The sequence below is a fragment of the Colias eurytheme genome, chromosome 10 (genome assembly GCF_061535395.1).
Source record: "Colias eurytheme isolate Ceu_HAF_F1 chromosome 10, ilColEury1 Martin Lab GWU primary, whole genome shotgun sequence".
Lineage (NCBI taxonomy): Eukaryota > Metazoa > Arthropoda > Insecta > Lepidoptera > Pieridae > Colias > Colias eurytheme.
The window spans coordinates 9255839-9279658 of record NC_142989.1 but is presented as its reverse complement, the minus strand read 5'-3'; the positions used below and the strand labels follow the sequence as shown (position 1 = coordinate 9279658).

Genomic DNA, 23820 nt, shown 5'->3' with positions numbered 1-23820 from the left:
AAGTTTAGAAGAAAGATTTTTTGTACTTCATGCTATATCAATTATTTATATGATCATAAATTATTAATATTTTAGTAGTTTCTGCAGCAAATTATATTTTATCTTTTTTGACAACATCAACGTTTTGTTTATCTGTAGCTGTCGACTGTCGTTGCTTTGGATGGGTGCGCTTGCCTATCGAATCATATGTACGTTGTTACTTGTAATTATGAATATTTTTAATAGATTTATCAAGTAATAAACCGTTCTTTGAAACTGTATGAAGTGTTAAAAGTGTTCATAGTGAACTTTATAAAAAAATGCTATCCAATGCTGCTGTACACTGAATATGGCTGAGGAAAGACTAGTGGTTTTGAATCGAAGTGACAACTTAGGTTTCGGATTTTCTTTACTAGGTGAAGCCGGTTTACCTCACATAATTTACCAAATCGAAGAAAACTCTCCTGCAGCTCGCAGTGGTGAGGTAAGAGCTCATCATTGTTCATCATTCCTTTTGCTTTTTTTGACTAGGTGTCTCTGTATACATTACCTTTTGTCAAGTAATAAATAGGACTGGATCTTATTGTTGATACCAACTGTTCAGTATATTATGCAAAGAATTCTTTCTCTCAATTCTTACTTCATCTATAAAGACTTAAGCAAAAACCTTATGGAATAAAATATTTAGCCTTCATTTTTATATGACATGATCTTTTCACCTTGAATAATTAATTATTATGTATTATAAGATTTGATTTCTTTTCCAATTCCACACAATTCAAACTACTCTAGAATTATATGACAAATTCTGTGTTGCTTGCACCATGATAATATGCAGTGAGCAAAAAACTAACATAAATTATTTTTATTAGGTATATCATAAACTCATTATATTTTTGAAATGCAATATTTAAGTTAACACATTTGAAGTGGTGAACAACTACTTGTACTAACTAGTATATTTTTTATAACATACAAATTTTTAGGTTTTGCAAGAATAAATTTTGTTTAGTGATTTTATGTTGTCATAGATATTGTATGATGACTAATACACTTGTTGAGAATGGCTATTGTAATTGATCTAAATTGAAGTATTAAATGTCTTGCCATTAATTAACTGTGTCACATCATACACTATTGTTCATTTGTATCAATAAATACAGTCAATAATAAAAAATATATTTTCATATATTACCTATAACACAATTACACAATACTAAAGTACATAAGTAAACAACATCATTATTAATTTAATGATCTTTTCAATTAGTCTATGCACCTGATCTGATACTATGGTATTAAAACTTTATAATATTTCATTTTATCATATTTAATAAGTCAGCTAATTATTGTTTTATCATATTTTTTGTATTTTTTTATAATGGGGTGAAATAATGAAGTGAAGTGAATGAAATGATAAAGCCCTATATTTAGAACACGTAATAATATTAATTTTATAAAGGGATTGTCTAACTGTCACAAAAGCTTACTTTTTTTTACATGCTTTTTATTAGCTTCACCTGTATGTTTGTTTGTAACCGCCTTCTTTGGGCGCGATTTTGACCCACTTTAAATGGCCAGATTTCGTTCAAACTTTTTAGATTTATTGAGGACCGATGACAATACACTAATTTGATAAAATTATTCGATTTTTCAGTTTGCAAAAAGCGTGTTTTTTAGTTTTTTTTAACTATTATTATTTTAATAAAGATTAGATTAGTTATAACACAATGTTACAGTTTTAAAGTAAAAGCAGTTCCTATAAGAATATTTTGTTTATATATATTTTCAATTCACGATCATCACAATTAATTTTTATTTGCACAATTTTTTTTATTTTATGGGAAGATCAGTGTAATAAATTCCTCAAATTAACATATCATTGGCAAATAATGCATGTTCTTGGTAGTCCCAATTTGGTAGTCACTGTTGTTAACCATGAAATGGTTAAAATGTCATGTGGAGTTGATTTTAATGGAATACACTTTTGAATGTAAATAAAGTCATTGCCGCTGCTGTCTGGCGAGATTTATTCATTCTTCTTTTATGGCTTGGTGACTACAGGATTCATTGCTTTTCTATTTATTATTGATGGTGATTAATAGATTTAATATGAATTCAATGCTATTACATGCCCAAATTCGCAATAACATTGAATTATCAGGGTAACTGTACTTAAATGCAGTTAAACAGTATAATATGCAATTGTAAATAAAATATAAATATAGAAGAATTAAATTATTTTACAAGACAATTGAATTATTTAAATACTGCAATCATTTAACTAATATTATCATGTATATTATTTTAATTTATGTATCGTAATATTTTGCAAATATATGTGATATTTATTTTATTTATGATGTGTCCTATGCAATACTTATTGTTTAATAGCAAAGATAAGACACATTCATGCAATGAAACATGGCATTGCAACATGTGTTCCTTTATAGAAGTTAATTTTAGTATATAAATTATTTTATCAGTATTTATGTAAACAATATTCACTGATTCAAATATTATATAAGTATACTTATTTCCTAAATCAATGTATTATCCTCTTGTTAATACAATAGTACAATTTTACTGCAATTTGTCCCTAAACAAAATCCAAACTAATTATTATCATTTACTAATTCTGTTAATGATAAGTAGGTATGCAATAAATATTTTTTTTATATTCTATTCACAAAATATTATGTATCATAGCCGAAATCCATTAGTCATAAATTTCGAAAATACGTATTATTAAACAATTTTCGATTCGATGAAGAATAAATAATCGAGATGCCGATTGTAATGATGGCATTTTAAGAAGGCGTATAAAGCCAGATAATTCTACGATTAAGCCCCGCACATTACGCGCCATGCCGCGCGCCCTCACAATACCCTCATACACCCGGCTCATCCAACGTACGTAAAGTTCATCGCACGCTAAATTATACACAATATTCTTCGCTCGTTCAACGCGTATTTTCGGTAGTTAATAGGTATGTTGTCTAAAATAATTGTATAAAACAGTGAAGTTGAAATCATCACAAATTATGTAATATGTCTTTTTATTATTATTTGTTTATAATTATTAATGATAATCTATACATATTATAAAACAATAAAAAAAGTAAAAACTGTCTGTATGTAATATATAAAAAAAAAACAATATTAGGGAAACAGTATAGAGCACGAATCCGTAAAAAAGTCTGTCGAAATAGCGAGTATAGATACTATTTTTAAATAAACATACGCAGTCGACGACACACATTCCTCCAGAACTTTATTTTGATTAATTTGGTTATAGTCCATTGAATGAGTCCCTCCAAGGGGGGTCTAGAGTGCGTGAGTTAGTAACGTAAGATGTTTCTTCGGAAACATGTCAAGAGTCCCTAGGTAATAAACATACTAAAACCCCGGGCCACTAGGAGGAGCCCCGGAGTGGGGGGAGGGGGGAAATGGGTCCATTTTTTTCATTTTTCGCTTAAATCTCAAAAACGGTACATGTTAGAGAAAAACTTTCAAGGAAAAATTGAAAGGCCATAAAATTATCTACAAGTTGTACCTGAATCATTTTTTCCTATATCCTACCGTTTCTGAGTTATACGCAGTAAAACATGATTTTGGCTCAAACAATTTCAACATCAATCGATCAAAAAATATTTCTTTCTTCCAAAAAACTCAAATGTGCAACTTGTGACCAGTACTGATAGATTGCTCTTAATTAGGTCTATAATTGGTAAAATAAACACATTCCTCCATGGAAGCCTTTAGGAGGAATCGATTGTCAAAATATTATATTAGGGCAGTTTGAGTTACTGAACTTGATCTTTTTATTTTTTTCTTCCAAAAAACTCAAAAGTGCAACTTGTGACCGGTACAGATAGATTGCTCATAATTAGGTCTATCATTGCTAAAAATACCAGATTCCACCACGGAGGCGTTTACGGGGAATTGAATTTTATCAGGGTAGTTACGATACATGAACTTTTTATTTTTTTTCTTCCAAAAAGCTCAAAAGTGCAACTTGTGACCGGTACAGATAGATTGCTCATAATTAGGTCTGTCATTGATAAAAATACCAGATTCCACCATGGAGGCGTTTACGGGGAATTGAATTTTATTAGGGTAGTTAGTTAAAAAGTTCATGTATCGTAACTACCCTAATAAAATTCAATACCTCCTAAAGGCCTCCATGGTGGAATCTGGTATTTTTATCAATGATAGACCCAATTATGAGCAATCTATCTGTACCGGTCACAAGTTGCACTTATGAGTTTTTTGGAAGAAAAAAATAAAAAGATCAAGTTCAGTAACTCAAACTACCATAATATAATATTTTGACAATCGATTCCTCCTAAAGGCTTCCATGGAGGAATGTGTTTATTTTACCAATTATAGACCTAATTAAGAGCAATCTATCAGTACCGGTCACAAGTAGCACTTTTGAGTTTTTTGGAAGAAAGAAATATTTTTTGATCGATTGATGTGGAAATTGTTTGAGCCAAAATCATGTTTTACTGCGTATAACTCAGAAACGGTAGGATATAGGAAAAAATGATTCAGGTACAACTTGTAGATAATTTTATGGCCTTTCAACTTTTCCTTGAAAGTTTTTCTCTAACATGTACCGTTTTTGAGATTTAAGCGAAAAATGAAAAAATGGACCCATTTTCCCCCTCCCCCCACTCCGGGGCTCCTCCTAGTGGCCCGGGGTTTTAGTATGTTTATTACCTAGGGACTCTTGACATGTTTCCGAAGAAACATCTTACGTTACTAACTCACGCACTCTAGAACTTTTTATTCAATGGACTATTAGATTGTACGACATTTTTCGACTCAGCAATTATTCTAAAAATAAAAATAAAAATTATCCTTTATAAAATATTACAAAGTTCTTCGAAATTTACGTATTATTTTATCGACAGCTGGTAACTTTAGCAGGTACCTTTCTGGAGTATTTTTTTCTGCGTGGCAATAGTCAGTAGACACAGGTTGAGAGTGAGGGTCCACATTTTCCAAATTTAAAATTGTTCTGTGAAATTAGTAAATTACTTTCAAACAGGGTCAATTTGATTGATTGCATTTGCAAGGCGACCGTAGGAATTAGGTACCTACATAACTAAGTATAAAAAGTGTCTTTGTAAATTGTAGGCAAGGCAGTGTGTTGCACTATGAATGTAGGTATCTATAAATATCGTCGCATGAATACTCAACTCGCGGAAACGAATTTACAGAATTTACACAAATAATAATATCCAAACTCGCCTGGATAAACTTTCTCAAATGAATCTATAGTTTAGGTGGTCTGTTGCGGTTCTGCATCAGGTGTTTCAGTTTTCAAAATAAATTATTATTTTATATTTCCCGGATAATATAATAGTACCTACACAACAAAATAACTTTCATTCAAATCCGTCCAGTAGTTCCGGAGATTAGCGTGTACAAACAAACAGACAAACACAGACAGTTTTTTTTATTTACGGGATAAAACTCATCCTATGACCTTTCTCAGGTCTCAAGCTATATCTGCACCAAAATTAGAGCCCAGACATACCTACATACAGACACACATACAAAAATTCTAAAAACTATATTTATGTATAGATATGTACTACATATTACTATGTAATACAGATTATGAATATATTATATATATACATATACATATGTATATTATAAAAAAAATACCTATTCAATGTAAGTACAATTTTGACTTTCGTACGAATTTGTTATACCTATGTATAGATGTTATGTATGATTATCTAATACAGATTGTAAATATAATATATATGTACTATTCACAACCGGTTTACATATTATTGATATTATTATTTACTGGAGCGAACATAGGATCTGCCTATAGTAATAATAATAATATAAATCTTTCTTGACTTGATTGATTGCACCGCGACTGTAAGAATTAGGTACCACTATGAATTTTATTTACCTAACTAAACTTTCTCAAATAGGTAAATCAAGACTTATCTTTTTATATTATAATTATTATTTATTAATATTATAACAATACTATTATAACTTACCTTCGACATTTAGTTATCTTTTCAATTTGAATCTTCTTTAGTTCTCGTTTCTTAAGTCTTTTCATTTTGTTGTTTACCATTTTCAACAAATCAATATTCGGCGTAATTATAAAACACGGCGCAGCAATTTTAGCGTGGTCTACTCGTCTCAACGGAGCGATAGCGTCTGATGTATGAAATAGAATTATGTTTTTAGCTCCCGGAACGTGCGATGGAAGATGATTTCTTGCGTAATTAAAAATATAGTAAGCGCCAAAAGTGTTTTATCGTGATTAAACCAAAACTAAAAGTAATTACACAAAATGCTCTGACAAATATATTGCAAATGTTTTAATATAATTGTTTATGAAAAAAAAATCATAATAAGTATTACCATGTCCAGTAAAAAACGTAAAAGTGTGAAATTTAGAGGTAACTTCGTGAATTTTTTCTATCGAGTCAATTTCAATATTTTATGTTTTTGATCTGACAATATAATCGAAAATATCATCAAGTTTTACATATATTTTATTTTTTATATTTGGTCTTGAATATTACACGTATCAACTAAAAGTTGATTGGTGATTTGACTTTATACGCGCCCTTAAGAAGGAGTATAAAGCAAAATTACCAATCTTCTATTAGATAATACGTGTAATATTCAAGACCAAATCTAAAAAATAAAATATAAGTATATCAAACTAGATGATATGTTCAACGATTCTGCGATAAACCACTTTTATCGTGACAAAACCAAACGTTTTATCTCGAGAAAAAAAGAGCGCCAAAAGTGGTTTATCGCAGATAAAACCAAAACTAAAAGTAATTACACAAAATGCTCTGACAAATATCTTGCAAATGTTTTAATATAATTGTTTATGAAAAAAAAATCATAATAAGTATTACCATGTCAAGTAGAAAACGTAAAAGTGTGAAAATTAGAGCTAACTTGGTGATTTTTTTTTATGGAGTCAATTTTAATATTTTATGTTTTTGATTAAACAGAATCGTTGAACATATCATCTAGTTTGATATATATTTTATTTTTTAGATTTGGTCTTGAATATTACACGTATCATCTAATAGAAGATTGGTTATTTTGCTTTATGCCCCCTCTTAATTCGCATTCCAACTGTTATCGCGACAATTTAGATCTATAATCCTTTGTTTGTAACATAAGATTCAAGTAAAGACACATTTCTCGAACTATTTAGGGCGTATGTCGTGAACGAATTTCATTGGGCAGTATAAAGTAGCTTATTATTAGAAATTAATGTACCTAAACACTTAGGTCACAGGCGAGACGTCTGGGTGACGCATTAGACGACGTCACTCCAGATATAAACTTTACCCAATTATCATTTAAACCCCAGAAGTCACAACATAATCTCATTGGCTGATTAGTTAATTCGTTTTATGGCATTACACAAAATTCAACAGATTATTTTATTTTAGTTTGTTCAAGCTCTGTTTGGTTTTTTCTTGAATGAATTCGACGAATTGTTTTTCCCTATTACCTATCTTATCTTTTTATTTGTTGTGTAGTCATTATCTGTCGAATTCAGCGCGCATAAATTTAGCATGAAAAAAAGGCAGTCGATGCATCAAAGACGAGATAGATCCAACACAAAATATCCCTAAAATGTGAATCAAGTTTAAACTTATTACATACCTATGTTCATGTATAACGGTTGTAGAAGTTGTCCGTCTCACGTAAAGTACTTAATTCAACCGGACCAGAACGCAAGGATACCGACAGGTCAATAGCAGTTTGCAATCGATGTTTATCCTCTAAGGTCTTTAACGCTTATAATCTCTCTTTAAAGCAATATTTATTACTAGATTTCCGCCCGCGGCTTCGCCCGCGTTTTCAAAGGAAAACCCGCATAGTGCCCGTTCCCGTGGGATTTCCGGGATAAAACCTATCCTATGTGTTAATTCAAGTTACCCTCTATATGTGTGCTAAATTTCATTGTAATCGGTTCAATAGTTTTTACGTGAAAGAGTAACAAACATCCATACAAACTTTCGCCTTTATAATAGTATGTATTAAGAATTTAGGTCAAATCGATACTTATATAAAGTATAAACCTCAAATAATTTTTAAATTACATGTATCTAAGTATGTATAAGACTAAAAATAAGATATAACTCGAAAACTAAAAGACTCAAAAATGTAATTAGTTAAAATATGTATTTTAAAGTAAAACAAATCTGCTTGAACACCTACAAGTTCCTCTACCCACTTCCTATTAGGAATATTAAAAGCCAGACTTCAGCAAAACTTTTCCTGTAACATTGTGGAGATAAAAGTTTTTTAAGAAAAAAATAGAAGCTATTTCTTCGTCTTTTGGAAGGCAAGTTACAGGCCAAGGCTTTTAAATGTTTGTTGTATTTGACGGAAACTCCATGATACGTATTTATTTCAAAACTTACCATTTACTGCACTTGTTTTCAGTTTACTTTTTTCTTTGGTTTGGATTAAAATCATTTATATTTAAATAAATAAGCGTGATAATTTGCTATGCCTTCGGAGTCTTGTAGACGTAAAAATGATATTATTTTTACGTGGGATAAATAAAACCCTCTAGCTTCTATTGATAAAATGCACAGTGCACTATCGACTACACGCCCACGCTAAAAGGTTTTAGCCGCAAGTACATTATTCATAAAATCATACATGATATGAGGTTATACATGGCGCCAATAGGTATTAGGATTTATAACATAACACTTTATTAATAGTATCCTGTTTTTTTCGACAATTCTAAGCGGTAGGATGTGAACGTTTTTCTTATAAAGACATTATTTGTTCATTAGCTAATTCAAATAATAATGAAGTCAATTTATCAAGACTAAGGGTGCTTTTCAACCAAAGATGTGCGAGGATGTGAAGCGAGGAATGTATTTTTAAAGAACCAATAGATTCGCCGCCTCGCTCAGAACAGCTCTGGTGGAAACGCAGCCTTATCCTAAAACCGCAACCGACTGAAAAAAATCTTAAGTATACGCAAATAAAACAAAGGATTATCATGTAAATATCTATAATATAATAAGAATGGTTGTGAACAACGTGCGACGATAGTGAAAACGTCGTCTCTTGTTATCTTCCTGATAAAGCTTAATTAATTCAACATTAGAAAGGCTCGAGCCGGTTCATATAAAAACCTAGCTCCTAACAAGACCCGTATCGCCTTATCAAAACAAGCGTCGCTATAGATCGCTTTCGATTTTCCATTTACTCATTAGTTGCGTCAATCATGCGAGCAAACGTCTACATTTATGATTAATAAGCTTTTATCTTGTGAATATTATTCTATTCAAATGTAAATTATTTGAAATTTTCTGCTGTTTGCAGAACTGCGTTATTATTAACATCCCGTGGAAGTTCAGGAATTGATTTTACACCAACGCATTTCAAAGACGCGGCATACATTGACTGCCTATAACTAACTTTGTTAAAATCACCCTTCAAATAATTAAAGCTGTAGCTTTAATTATTAATCCGTGGATTCAATTGTAACATGTTATAATAGTAATGAATACGGATATATCAGAGAGCCATATTTGTAACTAGATACGATCATCTATATAATATCTTCGTTCGATAGTTATATTTGTAGTATTAATGGTAGGTAACCGCACGTTTATTACTGAAACGTGTATGTTTTGTACACATAATGATATGAATGTATTACATATATGAACAACAACATGTGTAATCACTTTAAAGATTCGGTTAATAGTTCTTTAGAGTCACGCTAGCAACCGTCACACTTCATGAGCATAGTTGTATTGTCGTTTTAGTATTCATCCATCATCCTGAGACGTCACAAAAGGTCGGCTAATCCTTCCGCACTGCTGTTTATTTACTACCGTGTAGTTGTGGTAAAACATTTAAATAATAACCTGTATGCGCTTGTACTCAATTACATATGAATATAGCTATGGTTTCATTTTAATCTTTAAATCTGCTTAGATTAATGCAAATTTTTTTAAAGGCCTCCAATTATGCAAATGTATTTTTTTAATACTTCAATACTAATTCTAGTTATAATTAATTTTTCATGCATCTTACACAAAACACAAGGTGGAAACTTAATGAAAAACGGTATGATAATCAATTAAGAATCCTCCCTACTGTATTACAAACACATTCCAAATTCCAAAATCGTATAAGATACTTCTTACATTAAAAAAAAATGCCATGTTTCTTTTAGAAGATAGTTGGTCTATTCCACTTTCTATGAAACCTCAAATAAAATGCATAGCAGTGCACAACTCTTGGGGCTATACATTCGCTACATAGACAATGTCGTCCTCCATCGACCTATTTCGCTGATCCGAGCTCTCAATAACATTGTGACTATAATTTTTTTATTCCCCAAGCGCAAAAGCCTTGCCACTTGAAATATCGGCATATTTCCCGTCTTGTAAGCGCAGCGGAAATTCAATTTAATGCACGATGGTTTCCTATTCCTGTAGGATGTTGGATTTTAATGGCGCTACAACTTACAAGGCATTGTTTATCAAGCTGTTTTGTTTAATTTTAGTGAGACAAACTCTGCAATAACCCTTTTGATCAGATATTTAAATCTCTATATGTAGAATATAGGCTCATATATAAAGTAAAACTGAACAGGCAGATATATTTTAAAATAAAGTCTGGGAGCAAAGTCCTAATAAACACAAGTTAGTACAAAATGAATATAATATATTATCTAAGAAGTCGTTATTTACCCAGGATGAATAGCAAAACTTCAATATGGGAGTTTGGTCACGTAACGGCTGGACGAAACGATATGAAATCTTTATTTGAATATATCATGGAAACTTGGCTCTCTTCATGGCGATTGCGTTAATACTATTCAATGGAAATTAATCACAATATCTGAGCGGGTCGAATAAATATTGGTATAAAGTTTGTTCGTTTCGTGACATTCAATGAAAACAATATTTTTGCCAACCATACTCCACGTGTAGCACGTGTAGAGAAACTCCTGAAAGTTAATAGCAATCAAAATGAGCCTCAGAGTCCCAAAGCAGACATATTACAAACATTGAACGAAATATCCCGACGAATGAATAAAGTACAGGTACATAAATTGGTCCCTTAAGCGGCTGATTTAATTAAAAACTGTCCCTGCACAGCAAAAGCAATACTACGGCTTCCAATCCAATACGCTCTGTGCTCTTGGCTTTAATAACATTATTTACCGAACGATATTTACTACTATATTAGGGGTCAATGTGACCACACCTTTGTTTGGTTAGATTTATTTTATGAGCGCAAAGTTCACGTTAGCTTAGGTGGACAATGCGTTTACTAATTCCGATTCGATACCCTCGCTGCGTACCATAAAAGTAAGTATTTAGCAAATAATGTGTTTTTGAAGTAGTTCTTTAAAGTTAAAGTTAGAACAAAGAACCTGAACAAACAAACGTTTTATTTAAGTCTGTATGTAGTTAGAGTCGACGTCAAAATGGATCGTTAACGTTGTGAAGTCAGATGAAACAATAAATTAGAGAAGAGCACTTATCATTGATTCGCATGGTGCAACGAATACGGCGGTGGAACTTACTGTTATGGTACGGGAGCTATTAACGTTAAAAAAAAAGTCATTTTAGTATAGTTGGTTTTTTGATATACTGTTCCTCTTGCTATTTCGGTTAGAGTCCGGGCTGTCTGGCTGGTCGCAGTGGTTGCGTTTTTTAGTGCGCATCTTATCTGCACAGGATAATTTCCTTAATTTTAAGTCATTTTTTAACGCGTAATTTTTAATATTTTGCCTTTAGATAGATCCATCAGACATAATTTTTTTATTGCAAGACGTTTTTTTCGTTGTTAAATAGGTGCCAGACGCAATGTTTTATTTCGTTTTTATAAAAAATTCAAATTATTTTAGAATGTCTGTAAATTTCATATTATGTTCTTCAAACATAATATAATCTAAAATTAATTAGCCAGACGCTAATTCGATTGTTAAGTATTAAATATGTATAAATAAACACGTAGTGAAAGTAGGTAAGTATAACAATTTGATGATTGTGTATATGGAGAGATAGTTTAAAGTGCAAGAGAGATAGAAAGGGTTGGCCGCGAAAATTAAATAACAATAAAAAATAACTTTTTTTTTTCGAAAATATACGATGCATATAAATTCAATTGTTCCTACTCTAGGATTCCCTGTGTTGTGGGAACAAGTACCTTCCATTGGTACATTTTATTCCTTAGGCTAAAAAATAAACTATTAGGGTACATCAACAATCTTCTATACAAAACAATTTTTTTTATAACTAACTAGCGCCCCGCCTGGCCCTGGCTTCGCACGGGTGCAACATGCTGATACTAAATACACTACAGAAAAACTGTGAACGTTGAATATAAATACATAGCGGCCCGCTCCGGCTTCGCACGGGTATAAAATATATAGCCGGGCGGCCGGCCGGTACCGCCGCAAACGCTACGTCCCGCAATTTTTAAATCTGTAATATCTTCGAAAATATTCACTTAAATCATACGGTGTAAAGGGCCATATAGATCTATATTAAATGAACAATGTATTCAAGGTATTTAATTGGTTAAGGATTAATGCTGTATTCGTTAAAATCGCTTCGAAAATTAACCATTATTTGTCGTAAAAAGTAAATGACAAAAAAAAGTTATTGTGGGTTATCCATAACTCATAAGAGATAGACGTATACCATCACGGACTTTTCTGTAGACCTTTTCAATGTGTACTATTATAGTTAGTACATTATTTTGATAAAACTCGTAGGGTTCAGCCTGCGTTTGCACTGTATGTGGAAAAAATGTAATTATTTACGACATCACATTAGAAACCTCAAAAATAACAGTACTTTTCCACTATTTAAATTTTAATGGGTGTTATTATACATATAAACCTTCCTCTTGAATCACTCTATCTATTAAAAAAACCGCAACAAAATCCGTTGCGTAGTTTCAAAGATTTAAAGGGACATAGGGACAGAGAAAGCGACTTTGTTTTATACCATGTAGTGATGATGATAACAATATTAATTCATTAATCTTAATATATATACATAAATCTCGTGTCATAATGTTTGTCCTCAATGGACTCCTAAACCACTTAACCGATTATAATAAAATTCGCACACCATGTGCAGTTCGATCCAACTTGAGAGATAGGATAGTTTAAACATGTAGGTACCACGGGCGAAGCCGGGGCGGACCGCTAGTATACTAGCTATATAAATTCATGCTAACTACTTTAGTTAAATTCAATACAAACTTAAACATGCGAGTGTATGTGTGTTCACGTGTGTGTGTCGTGTGTGGTGTGGTGTGTTATGATGATGATGATTATGAAGATGGCTTTTTAAATGTAACAATGTAATTGTTTAACCTTCATTGATATAGATTTTATTCTATTTTCAATGTATGGTAACTTTAATATTTTATTTTTCACTTTTATGGTTCTTTTTTTTCATTTTAGCTTTTATTTATAAGAACAAGTGTAAATAATATTGTATTCTTACAATTATATCCTATCGCATAATTAAAATACACTAGCTGATGAGCAGCATACTTCATTACTTTTTTTTATTTATACACATTATTTAATACTTAACAATCGAATTAGCGTCTGGCTAATTAATTTTAGATTATATTATGTTTGAAGAACATAATATGAAATTTACAGACATTCTAAAATAATTTGAATTTTTTATAAAAACGAAATAAAAAATTGCGTCTGGCACCTATTTAACAACGAAAAAAACGTCTTGCAATAAAAAAACTATGTCTGATGGATCTATCTAAAGGCAAAATATTAAAAATTACGCGTTAAAAAATGACTTAAAATTAAGGAAATTATCCTGTACAGATAAGATGCGCACTACTAAACGCAACCACTGCGACCAGCCAGACAGCCCGGACTCTAACCGAAATAGCAAGAGGAACAGTATATCAAAGAACCAACTAACTATACTAAAATTCTCACTTGTCAACGTCGGTAGCTCCTATACGATTAGAGGTCCATACAGCTTTATAACGAAATGTTAAAATGTTAACTAAATACTGACTTGGTTTGATTGCTTTCTTTTCATATTGTGTAAAAGGAGAAACTTTTCTTCAGCTTCAATGATCTATAAAATATGTATATGAATGATATTTAAGTTTATGACCTTTAGAAATGTGGAATCGCCATAAAATTCCCTTTACAATTCGAGAATTGGCTCTCAGTAGAGGCTTTTTATAAAGCCTTGCTAGTTGTTAGAAAACGATAAGTACTATCAAGAGAATGTAGGTAGGTACTGCAACTAGTAGGTACTGCAACTTGATATAATCCGTTTTGTTGAACGTAGGCAATAAAATAGAAAAGGCCACTCGAATACCTGAAAGCGCGTAGGCTTGCATCGACGTGGGCGTAGCTCGTTTGATGTTCACGATTTACGAATATCCATCGGGGCGCAAGTATCGATACTAATTGTGCGTTAACCTACATCACTCATTCGACCATATTTATGTGCGCTACCAAAGACCACCTACAACGTTGCTGATTTATTTAGGACATATTTCCGCGAATTGTGGTTTATATGTGTCAAGATTAACCGTTGGTTTTCCTATCGCACCTCATGTCATTACCACGCATCGTTCAAGGTTCAGTACACAAGCTATGGGTCGAAATTCTTAAATTTAAACGAACTGAAAAGCTGATCAGCGCTCTTATTAAAATATGTATACACAAAATTTTATAGGAAAAGAAAACTTATAGTTTCTCAGCAGCAAATTTTGTCTGTAAAGTATGTATTTTTAAGCTCAAGTGAAAAAGGTTCATCTATGAGCAGGGTAACGTATAATTTCCTATAATCCTTAAAATACAGAAATGTCTGTTTCACAGCATAGTAACAAAATAAGACAACTCAGCTAACAAAGTAGTAAGCCGATGCTAGCCTATGCACTAAGCTTAATAGGGACAAACTGCAACTAACTACCAAGTATTACTCGCGAGATAGTCCAGTTACAATACCTCCTTAATGCTCGATTATATTTAGCAATAAAATTTTAAATAAATCAATTATTATCTCCACAACACAATCTACGTTTTCAAATAGATAATGTACCTTTTTACTATTACTCATAGCATTCAACCTTCGTTTAAAGTTTATTCTTTACGTCGCATTTTTCTCTGGCCAGCGTTATTAAACCATCAAAATGAGAACGTTTTGTAAAAAAACTATTGTTTACGTCTGATAATAGGACTTGTCTGGGGTGAATAATTATTCTCACCTCAATTCTGCGCTTAGCACGTAAATCGTTATATATCGCGTGTTCTAGCCAAAATGAATTCATAAATACGTAGATTTTCATATTTCATAATTCTCAGATGTTGCATTTCGCCTGCATCTACAGATATGCACATTAATTTTTCATTCATTTGCATAGTTCTGCGGTTTAAAAACTTGTTTTGCATACTTTTCTTTATTAAAAATATAATAGTTATGTACTAAGAATTTTAAATTTATTTTTTGTTTTAGTAAGTTCACAGTTTTAGCTATCGCTTGGATAGCTAAAACTGTGAACGCAGTTTGTTGTTTGTATTACCTTCATTGACAACCACTACCGCTTCAGTAACCGGCATGCTATTTATTATGTTGTAATCCGTTTGTTATTTATATCCATAGATGTGATAGCCGATATAAACTCCCCCTAATACCTAATAATCAGAAGGAAACCTTTAGGAATCTACAATTCAATAGTCTGTACTTACTTAGTCTTGTAATTAAAAAAGTTCATAAAATTGTGAATGAAATAATTAACTTTAAAACAGAGACCTGGACAAAAGTCCACTAATTTTGCCACAGCCCAATTTTCCCGAAACAATTTACTATCTTTTGTCTGCGCGTTCCTTATTGAAACAAATTTCTGCTATAATGCGAAAAACTTATTGTTGAGCGCGTCCGCGGCGCTGATGACTCCGTAATGACGATGGAGTGCAGAGAAAGTTGAAATTTAAAATGAAAGAATGTAGAACCTTTGTAAATTCCTCACGGCTGTATTTGCTCGCGAGAGGCGCGGTATTGTTATTGTAAATTGTTATGATTTACGACGAGTTTTATATCAATTGCGAGTGTATGGTGCGAGCGCCGTTTTGAAAGTGAAATTGCTCTTTGCAATTCAAAGCTTTGTAACTTTGTTCTATACGAGCTTAAAATTTAGACAAAATCGCGGGGACTTTGTCTAAATTTTAGGCTTCTAATGTTTATGCCCTAATAAAAATTAGGTGATTTATACCTTGTATATGTTAGTTATCTGCTTATTACCTATATTTTCATCGAATTGCAGGTTGATAAGTACGGACAGACAGATCGGTAAGAATTTAATATTATTTTTAGTTAACAAAACATAAACTTATTTCAAAAAAATATCATACAATTCTCTATATATCTCCAAATAAATCAGTCGTTACAGAGTGTTAAAGTGTTTAAATCAAAACACGATGAAAGTTTAGATTTACATGGTTCGTCAACGGTAATAAATTCAAGCCTCTACCCGATATCTGTGTGATTCAGTATCATGGACATGTATGCATTCGATAAGCTTTCCATGAATACACATGTTCTGATGTACAAGTAATGGACTCAATCAAATGGTAGAAAAATATTATTCATTGCACACCTTGTAAGCGATATGCCACATTGGTCTCGTTAGTAATTTCATTTCAATTCCACGAATTTATTTAATTAACGGAAAGCGCTACAATTTTCATATGAAGCAAATGCGCAGTATTTTAGTTATAGTTTAATTGGTACATTTCAATGAATAAGTTCCATAGGTACGATATGAAATCTGAGATATGTGTTATAAATATTTAATTGTACTTTTCTCCTTGCAACAGTTGTAACAAAAGAAAACATTTTATTTTTTGTATATATATTAGGGTGGAGTCTCCTATTATCGGCCTACTCCTAATATCGGCCTTTTCGAGAAAACGGAATATAACTATAAATATCGATCTTAAATCATAAAAGTTTTTATGCAAAAAGTGACTCTATATACATAAGTAAAACCTCCCAAATTTCGGTGTGGGTATCTCAACTCTTGAAAATTCAGTAAGCCATAGAACACGTGCAGGTAAAAACGTGCGTAGTTTGGCGGCATTGCGTAGTCAAATCACTGAGTCAACGCTTTACGTGGATAAGTATTTTAATGGAATTAAACAAACATATAGTATTGAATTTTATGTGTTCTCAAAGAAAAACAGTCAAATTATCGATTAAATAGTGTGTTTTTACATTTATTTGTCTTCTTAATGAAATAATTGCGGGGCCGAGATTGGGGATCTGTATTTGCTGATAAATCTCAATATCGGCCGGGTGGTCGATATTGGGGTAATGCACGAAAACTTCAAATAACATGTTTATCTATTTTATATGTTAGCAGTGATATTAATAAGGTTAGAAATGAAACAACAGCTCCGTTTGATCACTGGATCCTAAAGTCGGCCGCCTAAAAACGATTTTTATTAGCTACGGCCGATATAAAGCGAATTGATGCGTAATAACGGCCACCTTAGTAAAACCTTTTCTACTACCGTCGGACTTTACAATAAACAGGGAGGTGATGTATTTTAATTAATGCCAAAATCATGCCAGCACAATCTAAACTAGCAAATAATCAACTAAAAGTAAAACGTTGGCTATTGCAAACGTTTTCCTTTTTGTTGACCTTTTTGTTTGTCCTTTTTGTTGACCATAGTAAAATTATAGAGACAGTGAATGCCGTCAAAAATCAAAATATGAGCATCAGAGAAGCATCTCGACAATATGACATCCTGAGGACCACTTTACAAGATAGACTTCATGGAAGAATAGACACAGAATGCACAGTTGGTAGAGATACCGTCTTAAACCGAAATGAAGAAGAAGAAATTGTTCAATGGTTGATACGGATCTACGGTTTACCTATCACGCGGCAACGTGATAAATAGCGTTAAAAATATTATAAAAGAAGATGTTAAAAATAATATCTAATATGTTATATGTGAACTTCTTACTGTACTGGCTGGTTTGGTGATATAGGTATATATATATGTTTCAAATAATAAAACATGTTAGTTCTGTTCTGCACTTCATTCTGTTGTTTTAATTATAGGTTATGGGCCCAGAGAATCAGTAAAAAAGCAGTTTTTTTTAACAAGAATTTCGTTTTGGTACGAGTGTTAAAAAGCTTTTTTCAACACGTTTTTTCATTGTGTTGTTGGATATTCGTGAAATAAAATTTTTATTTGGAATTACGATGGCGGCCAACTACTTGATAAATGTACCTAAATTACGTGGACGGGAAAATTACAGCGAGTGGTGCTTCGCGGCAGAGAATTTCCTAATCCTTGAAGGCATGAAACATTGTGTAAAGCCAGAAGGAGCGAGCGTAGGAGCTGCAGATGACGAAAAAACCCGGGCAAAGCTGATTATGACAATCGATCCGTCTTTGTTTGTACATGTAAAAAGTGTAAGAACATCAAAAGAACTCTGGGAAAAATTACAACAGTTATTCGATGACAACGGTTTTTCAAGAAGGATAAATCTGTTACGGAATCTAATTTCGATAAGACTGGAAAACTGCAGTTCAATGACGTCCTATGTGACTCAAATAATTGACACGGCTCAAAAATTATGTGGCACAGGTTTTGAAATAAATGACCAGTGGACAGGCTCATTGTTATTAGCAGGATTACCAGAGCGGTTTTCACCGATGATCATGGCAATAGAGCATTCAGGCATTAACATAACGGCTGATTCTATAAAGTCGAAATTGTTAGACATGGAGTCAACCATAGAGGAACATGATGAAGTTGGCGGAGCATTCGCAGCTCGTTTGAAGTACATGAAAAATAAAATGGCGTCAAGAAAAAATGTCAATGTTAGTAACATTGTCGATCCGTCAAAATCAAACGTCAAGGTGAAGACAGTGACATGTCTTACGTAGTATTTGTATACTCTTTGGTGACATGTTACCGATGTAAACAAAAATGACACTATCGAAATCAATGTACAAATAACGAAAACGCGTCGAACTCCAAAGAAAAACCCCGAATGCAGTCTAATGCTTTTAGTGCTGTGTTCCTAAGCGGGAATTTCAATAAAAATGCATGGTATATTGACTCTGGAGCCAGTGTACACCTTACGGCAAATGAAAGTTGGGTTATGAATGCGTCTTATGATCAGAAACAGGAAATTATCGTTGCAAACAGTGAAAAGTTGTCAGTTTTATGTTCTGGCGATGTGAAGATTACAATTACAACTGGGGGTTCAGCATATTTATGTTATTGTACACTTATCAATATAACATTGTTAGATATAGTGGGGGTGTTAAAAATAATATCTAATATGTTATATGTGAACTTCTTACTGTACTGGCTGGTTTGGTGATATAGGTATATATATATGTTTCAAATAATAAAACATGTTAGTTCTGTTCTGCACTTCATTCTGTTGTTTTATTATAAGAAGATAAAAGACACAATCCGTTTAAAAATGGAAAACCAGGGAAAAAGTGGTATTCCTTGTTTTTAAAATGAAAGAAGCTGGCCAGGGCTGTAGTTACAGAAGAAAGTGGTTTAATGACTTACAAGAACATAATATAAAATCAATTGGAAACGGAAGACATATTACAAGACCCACGGAGAATATAAATGGGGATGAGACGAGCTTTAGTATATTTCCGAAGACAGGGAAAGTAATAGGGCCTAAGAGATGGAAGAACATTTATGAAGTTGCTAAGGGCAGTGAAAAAGTAACAATAAATGTTTTGCTAGTCATATCTGCAGCAGGAGAATCTTTATGGTTGTTTTCCCTACATCCGTAGGCCACTAAAAGTAATCTTTAATACCACACCATCCTCCTGGTTTCTTGGTTTATCAAATAGTAGGTGGATGAGAAGTGAAGTAGGTAGTATTCTATGAATATGTTGGTTTAATGATTGGGTGATTTCTTATAACATTTCCAAGCCAATTCTTTTTCTAGTTGATTGAAACAAGTCTCATTTAACTCCGTATCTTTATTTTTGTCTTAGGGCTGATTTTTCAATGCTTGGATAAAACTTAAAACTTAACTTAACTTAGGGCCGATTTTTCAATCGCGAGATAAATAGTCTAATAACTACCCCTCGAATAGATTTATTCAATTATTTATCTAACTCATAACGGCTCGCCTATTTTTCAATCGTGATTTATTTGATGAATAACTATCTGACCAAATATTTCCATATTGGCAGCTCTGCTCTCGGAGTGGCGAAACAAAAATATTAAATTAGTCAGGTTAGAGCGGGATAGAGTCAACTCTTGCAATTTGTCAACAACCGTCATTATGACTCACGTCAGGAGTGCATTTTAGTCTTCTATGATTGTTGATTGTTGTTTTGATGCGAGTAAAGAGTTTGGTTAAATTTGTGTTTCAATTTATATATTTTACGATAGAAACGACATACTTAACGGCAGCGTTCGGCAAATTTTCAATGGCATGGTCATCAGTACTATCAAAAACATCAATTTCAATATGATTTTAATTGATAATAATTATATAGAAAGAGGTTTCATTGTTAATAATTCTACGCTCTATGTTATGACTAACGAAAATATCCCAAAATTGACGCGTCAGTTGTCAACTCAAACGCCTAACCGTCGAATAGCGCGCTATCTGGCCGTTGGAGCGGCAAATAGATTTATTCATCAAATAACGTAGTTATTCGATAGATAAGTCCTATTCGTCTATTGAAAAATTGAATATTTTGTTAACTGAAGAATAAAGTCTATCTAGCTGTTTATCTGGGCATTGAAAAATCGGCCCTTAACTTACTTAACTTATCCGTCCAATAAAGTATTACACGATAATATTAAAATGTCACGTAAACTGTCAAATACGGGCAATTAGAATACGTTTTTAAAATGGTAGTTTTATACATTATTCGACGAATAAGTTTTATCCAAGCATTGAAAAATCGGCCCTTATAAGAATACTGAACTTGGTACATTACTTTAAATTTTTAAGACAATGTAACGAAAAGACCATTCATGATAGGCGAGTTAAAAAATGATTTGTATCTCAATGGATTATAAATATTTTTACCAGTTTTAAGTTTTATTCATCTAACTTCACCTAAGAAAAGGTATGCCGATATTAGGGCCAAAGACGGCAGATATTAGGGTGTTATCTTGCTGTTAGTGGCCGATATTGAGGGAAATCGGCATATTCGAAATAAAAATTCTTTATTTAATAAAGTAACAATGGATTCGTAATTTTGCAAATGTAGTAATGGAGTTTCAATATCTATCTACCCGAAAAAGGCACTGTAAGAAAGAAAAAGCTAATAATGTAAAAATTACATCCAGTCAAAGTTCAAAAAAAGTTGACATGGCCGATAATTGGTGCCACCACCCTATATACGTAATACTCTTTAAACAATTTGTAAATGTTTTTCGTTGTTACAGTATTTTATCGATTTCGATACTTTTTTCTAGTGACGTACCAACGTTATCTTAAAAAAAATGAAGCTGACAACAACATGTGACTCAATATTAATAAGACTTTCGTAATATTGTTAAACTGTTACACGAATATCACCCCAAGGCAATTTCTGCGTGTTATAAGATTACGTCACAACTCACACCCCCTATGACCCGTGCTAGAGTTCACACTAGATTATGTTTAATATTAAAAATAGGAATTCCAGTTGTATGAATATCTTAACGTAATGAGGGCAGCATGACAAGAACATAATATATTGTAGCCTGTAGTGAGAAAAATGGATATATGAAGCTAGAGCTCTAGCCTCTACATCTTATGCATTTAGAATTTTACATACATACTAGACAAATGGTACATGCTATGATTTATTATCTTTTTATCTCATGTGAATTATGCATATAATTACCGTTAATTATTGACCAGCTACTGCTGTTGATGTGTAGACAAAATGTATAATATATTATACGTTTATCGATACATATTTATTGAATACTATTCTCAATTTAAACAATACCATGTAAACCATGTACCTACCTAATTCTTATCACATATTAAAAAAATGCAACACAGGCATCTTTCTAGACCATAATTTTGTTATTTCCCTGTTAATAATTTTATAGAATGAAGAAAACAATATGCCACCCCATAGAGCAAAGTATCGATCACCGTATTAAGTTCACCCCGTGAATAATTAGGAAGTGACTTATCGGATAGAAGTCAATGTCAGGGCCGGCAGCGGGCGCGAGCCGCACGGGCCATGGCTAGCGGTCTCCTAATTCCAATTTCCTACGCCCTTTCGCCTGATGATTTAATTTATCTCCGAAGCTTGTTAGCGTCCCCTCTAGATAACAGTACGCGGCGGCCGACACGACGACCAGTCGTGTGGTTACGTGACGACCCGATGCGTCCTCGCATCATTATCCTCTCTACGCATCATCGCACAATGCATTCAGTATCTCGCCAACTGTAGGGCAATAGTCGCGCGAAAAAGTGAATTAACTCTACTATATTTATCTGTAACTAGTTTTTAGCGTTCGAAACCAGTTGCAAAGTGCGCGCCCGTTGTGTCGTCCGCAGGAGGAAGTTGCGATAGTTTATCCGTTCTGTGTAATTGTTTTGTGCATTATTTGTGCTTGTGACCTTACTTGGCAACGATACGGCCGATACGAAATTATATCTGTGAACTATTACAGGTTAGTTCGAGCGTGAAAATGCAACATGAATGAAATAGGTTAAGCTTTTGTTCGTTAAATAGGACTGGCTCGAATGGAGCGTTTTGTTTCACTTTTTTCGCACGTAATTGTGTTATGAATGGGCATTCTCTTTTCCTATTCAGAAGCCTTTTTGTATCTCTAATTATTTTGTATATTTAATAAGATTTTTATACAAACAATACCTACCACGTGCAATTGTTTGAATATTTTCAACCTATCCCATAATGAAAATTTATAATTAGTACCTAGGTACAAGTTTTACAAAACTTTCAATCAATGAAAAGGTAGGTAATAAAGCTATATAAGTAGGTAATGTATTTAATTAGTACTAATATGGTGCATTAAATTTAAGTAAGTTAACGTCTTCGTGGAAGGAAGCTAGAGAGTAAAATCTTATCTTATCTTTGCATCGAACATAACGTTTTTAATGAAACGCAGTAAACGCAACAATTAAATAAGATAAACAAATACTTAAAATATTTAAGGCACACCTGTGAGCCGTTATTATAAATGTTAATCTCGTAAATATAATTTACCATCAATGGTAAAGTATGTACAAGCGAGCGGACATTTAGTCATAAATGCAATTAAACTGCATATAATATCTTTGTTTCATAGTATACACCAGTATTTTATTTATGATTATTGTTAGTCTAATAACAATTTACAACAATTATTATGGTTATAGATAATACTAGCCCTACATATATGATGGAGGAATGTACATAACATGAACTTGTTATAATTAAAGATACACCTAAGTTCTGCTCTTTTATGTCAAAATGGAAAGGATTTAAGTTTAAACATTTTTGATGTTATAAACAAGTAATTAAGGAAAATATAAGAAATTTTCATGTGTTTTCATAATATAAATGACTATGTAAATGTTTTGAGAAAAAGAAACTAGATTGTATGTATTTAAAAAATATAACGTTGCCAGAATAATTTAACCAAATATAACTGGCTTCCCTAAAGTGTACTACTAATTACTATTCACATTTTTCACTATTTTGTGGTTTTATGAAATATAAATAGAGACTCAAAAGTAATTGGGTCATTTATAAATTCAGCGCAAATTTTTCATCAATTATAGTATTTCACGT

General features: G+C 32.4%; 2 protein-coding genes across 8 annotated transcripts in view; both read left to right on the top strand.

Annotated features, from left to right (window-relative positions):
• The window catches only part of LOC149905365 (uncharacterized), a 203317-nt gene that overhangs the window by 4747 nt on the left and 174750 nt on the right, over window positions 1-23820 (top strand). The window lies entirely within an intron of this gene.
• Window positions 150-23820, top strand: part of Efa6 (Exchange factor for Arf 6) — a 42349-nt gene continuing 18678 nt past the window's right edge. For all 7 annotated transcript variants that reach the window (XM_090106095.1, XM_090106094.1, XM_090106093.1 and 4 more), the window contains exon 1: window positions 150-463. In XM_090106095.1, coding sequence (XP_089962221.1) covers window positions 329-463 — 135 coding nt within the window. In that variant the 5' untranslated portion in view covers window positions 150-328. The remainder of the gene's footprint in view (window positions 464-23820) is intronic.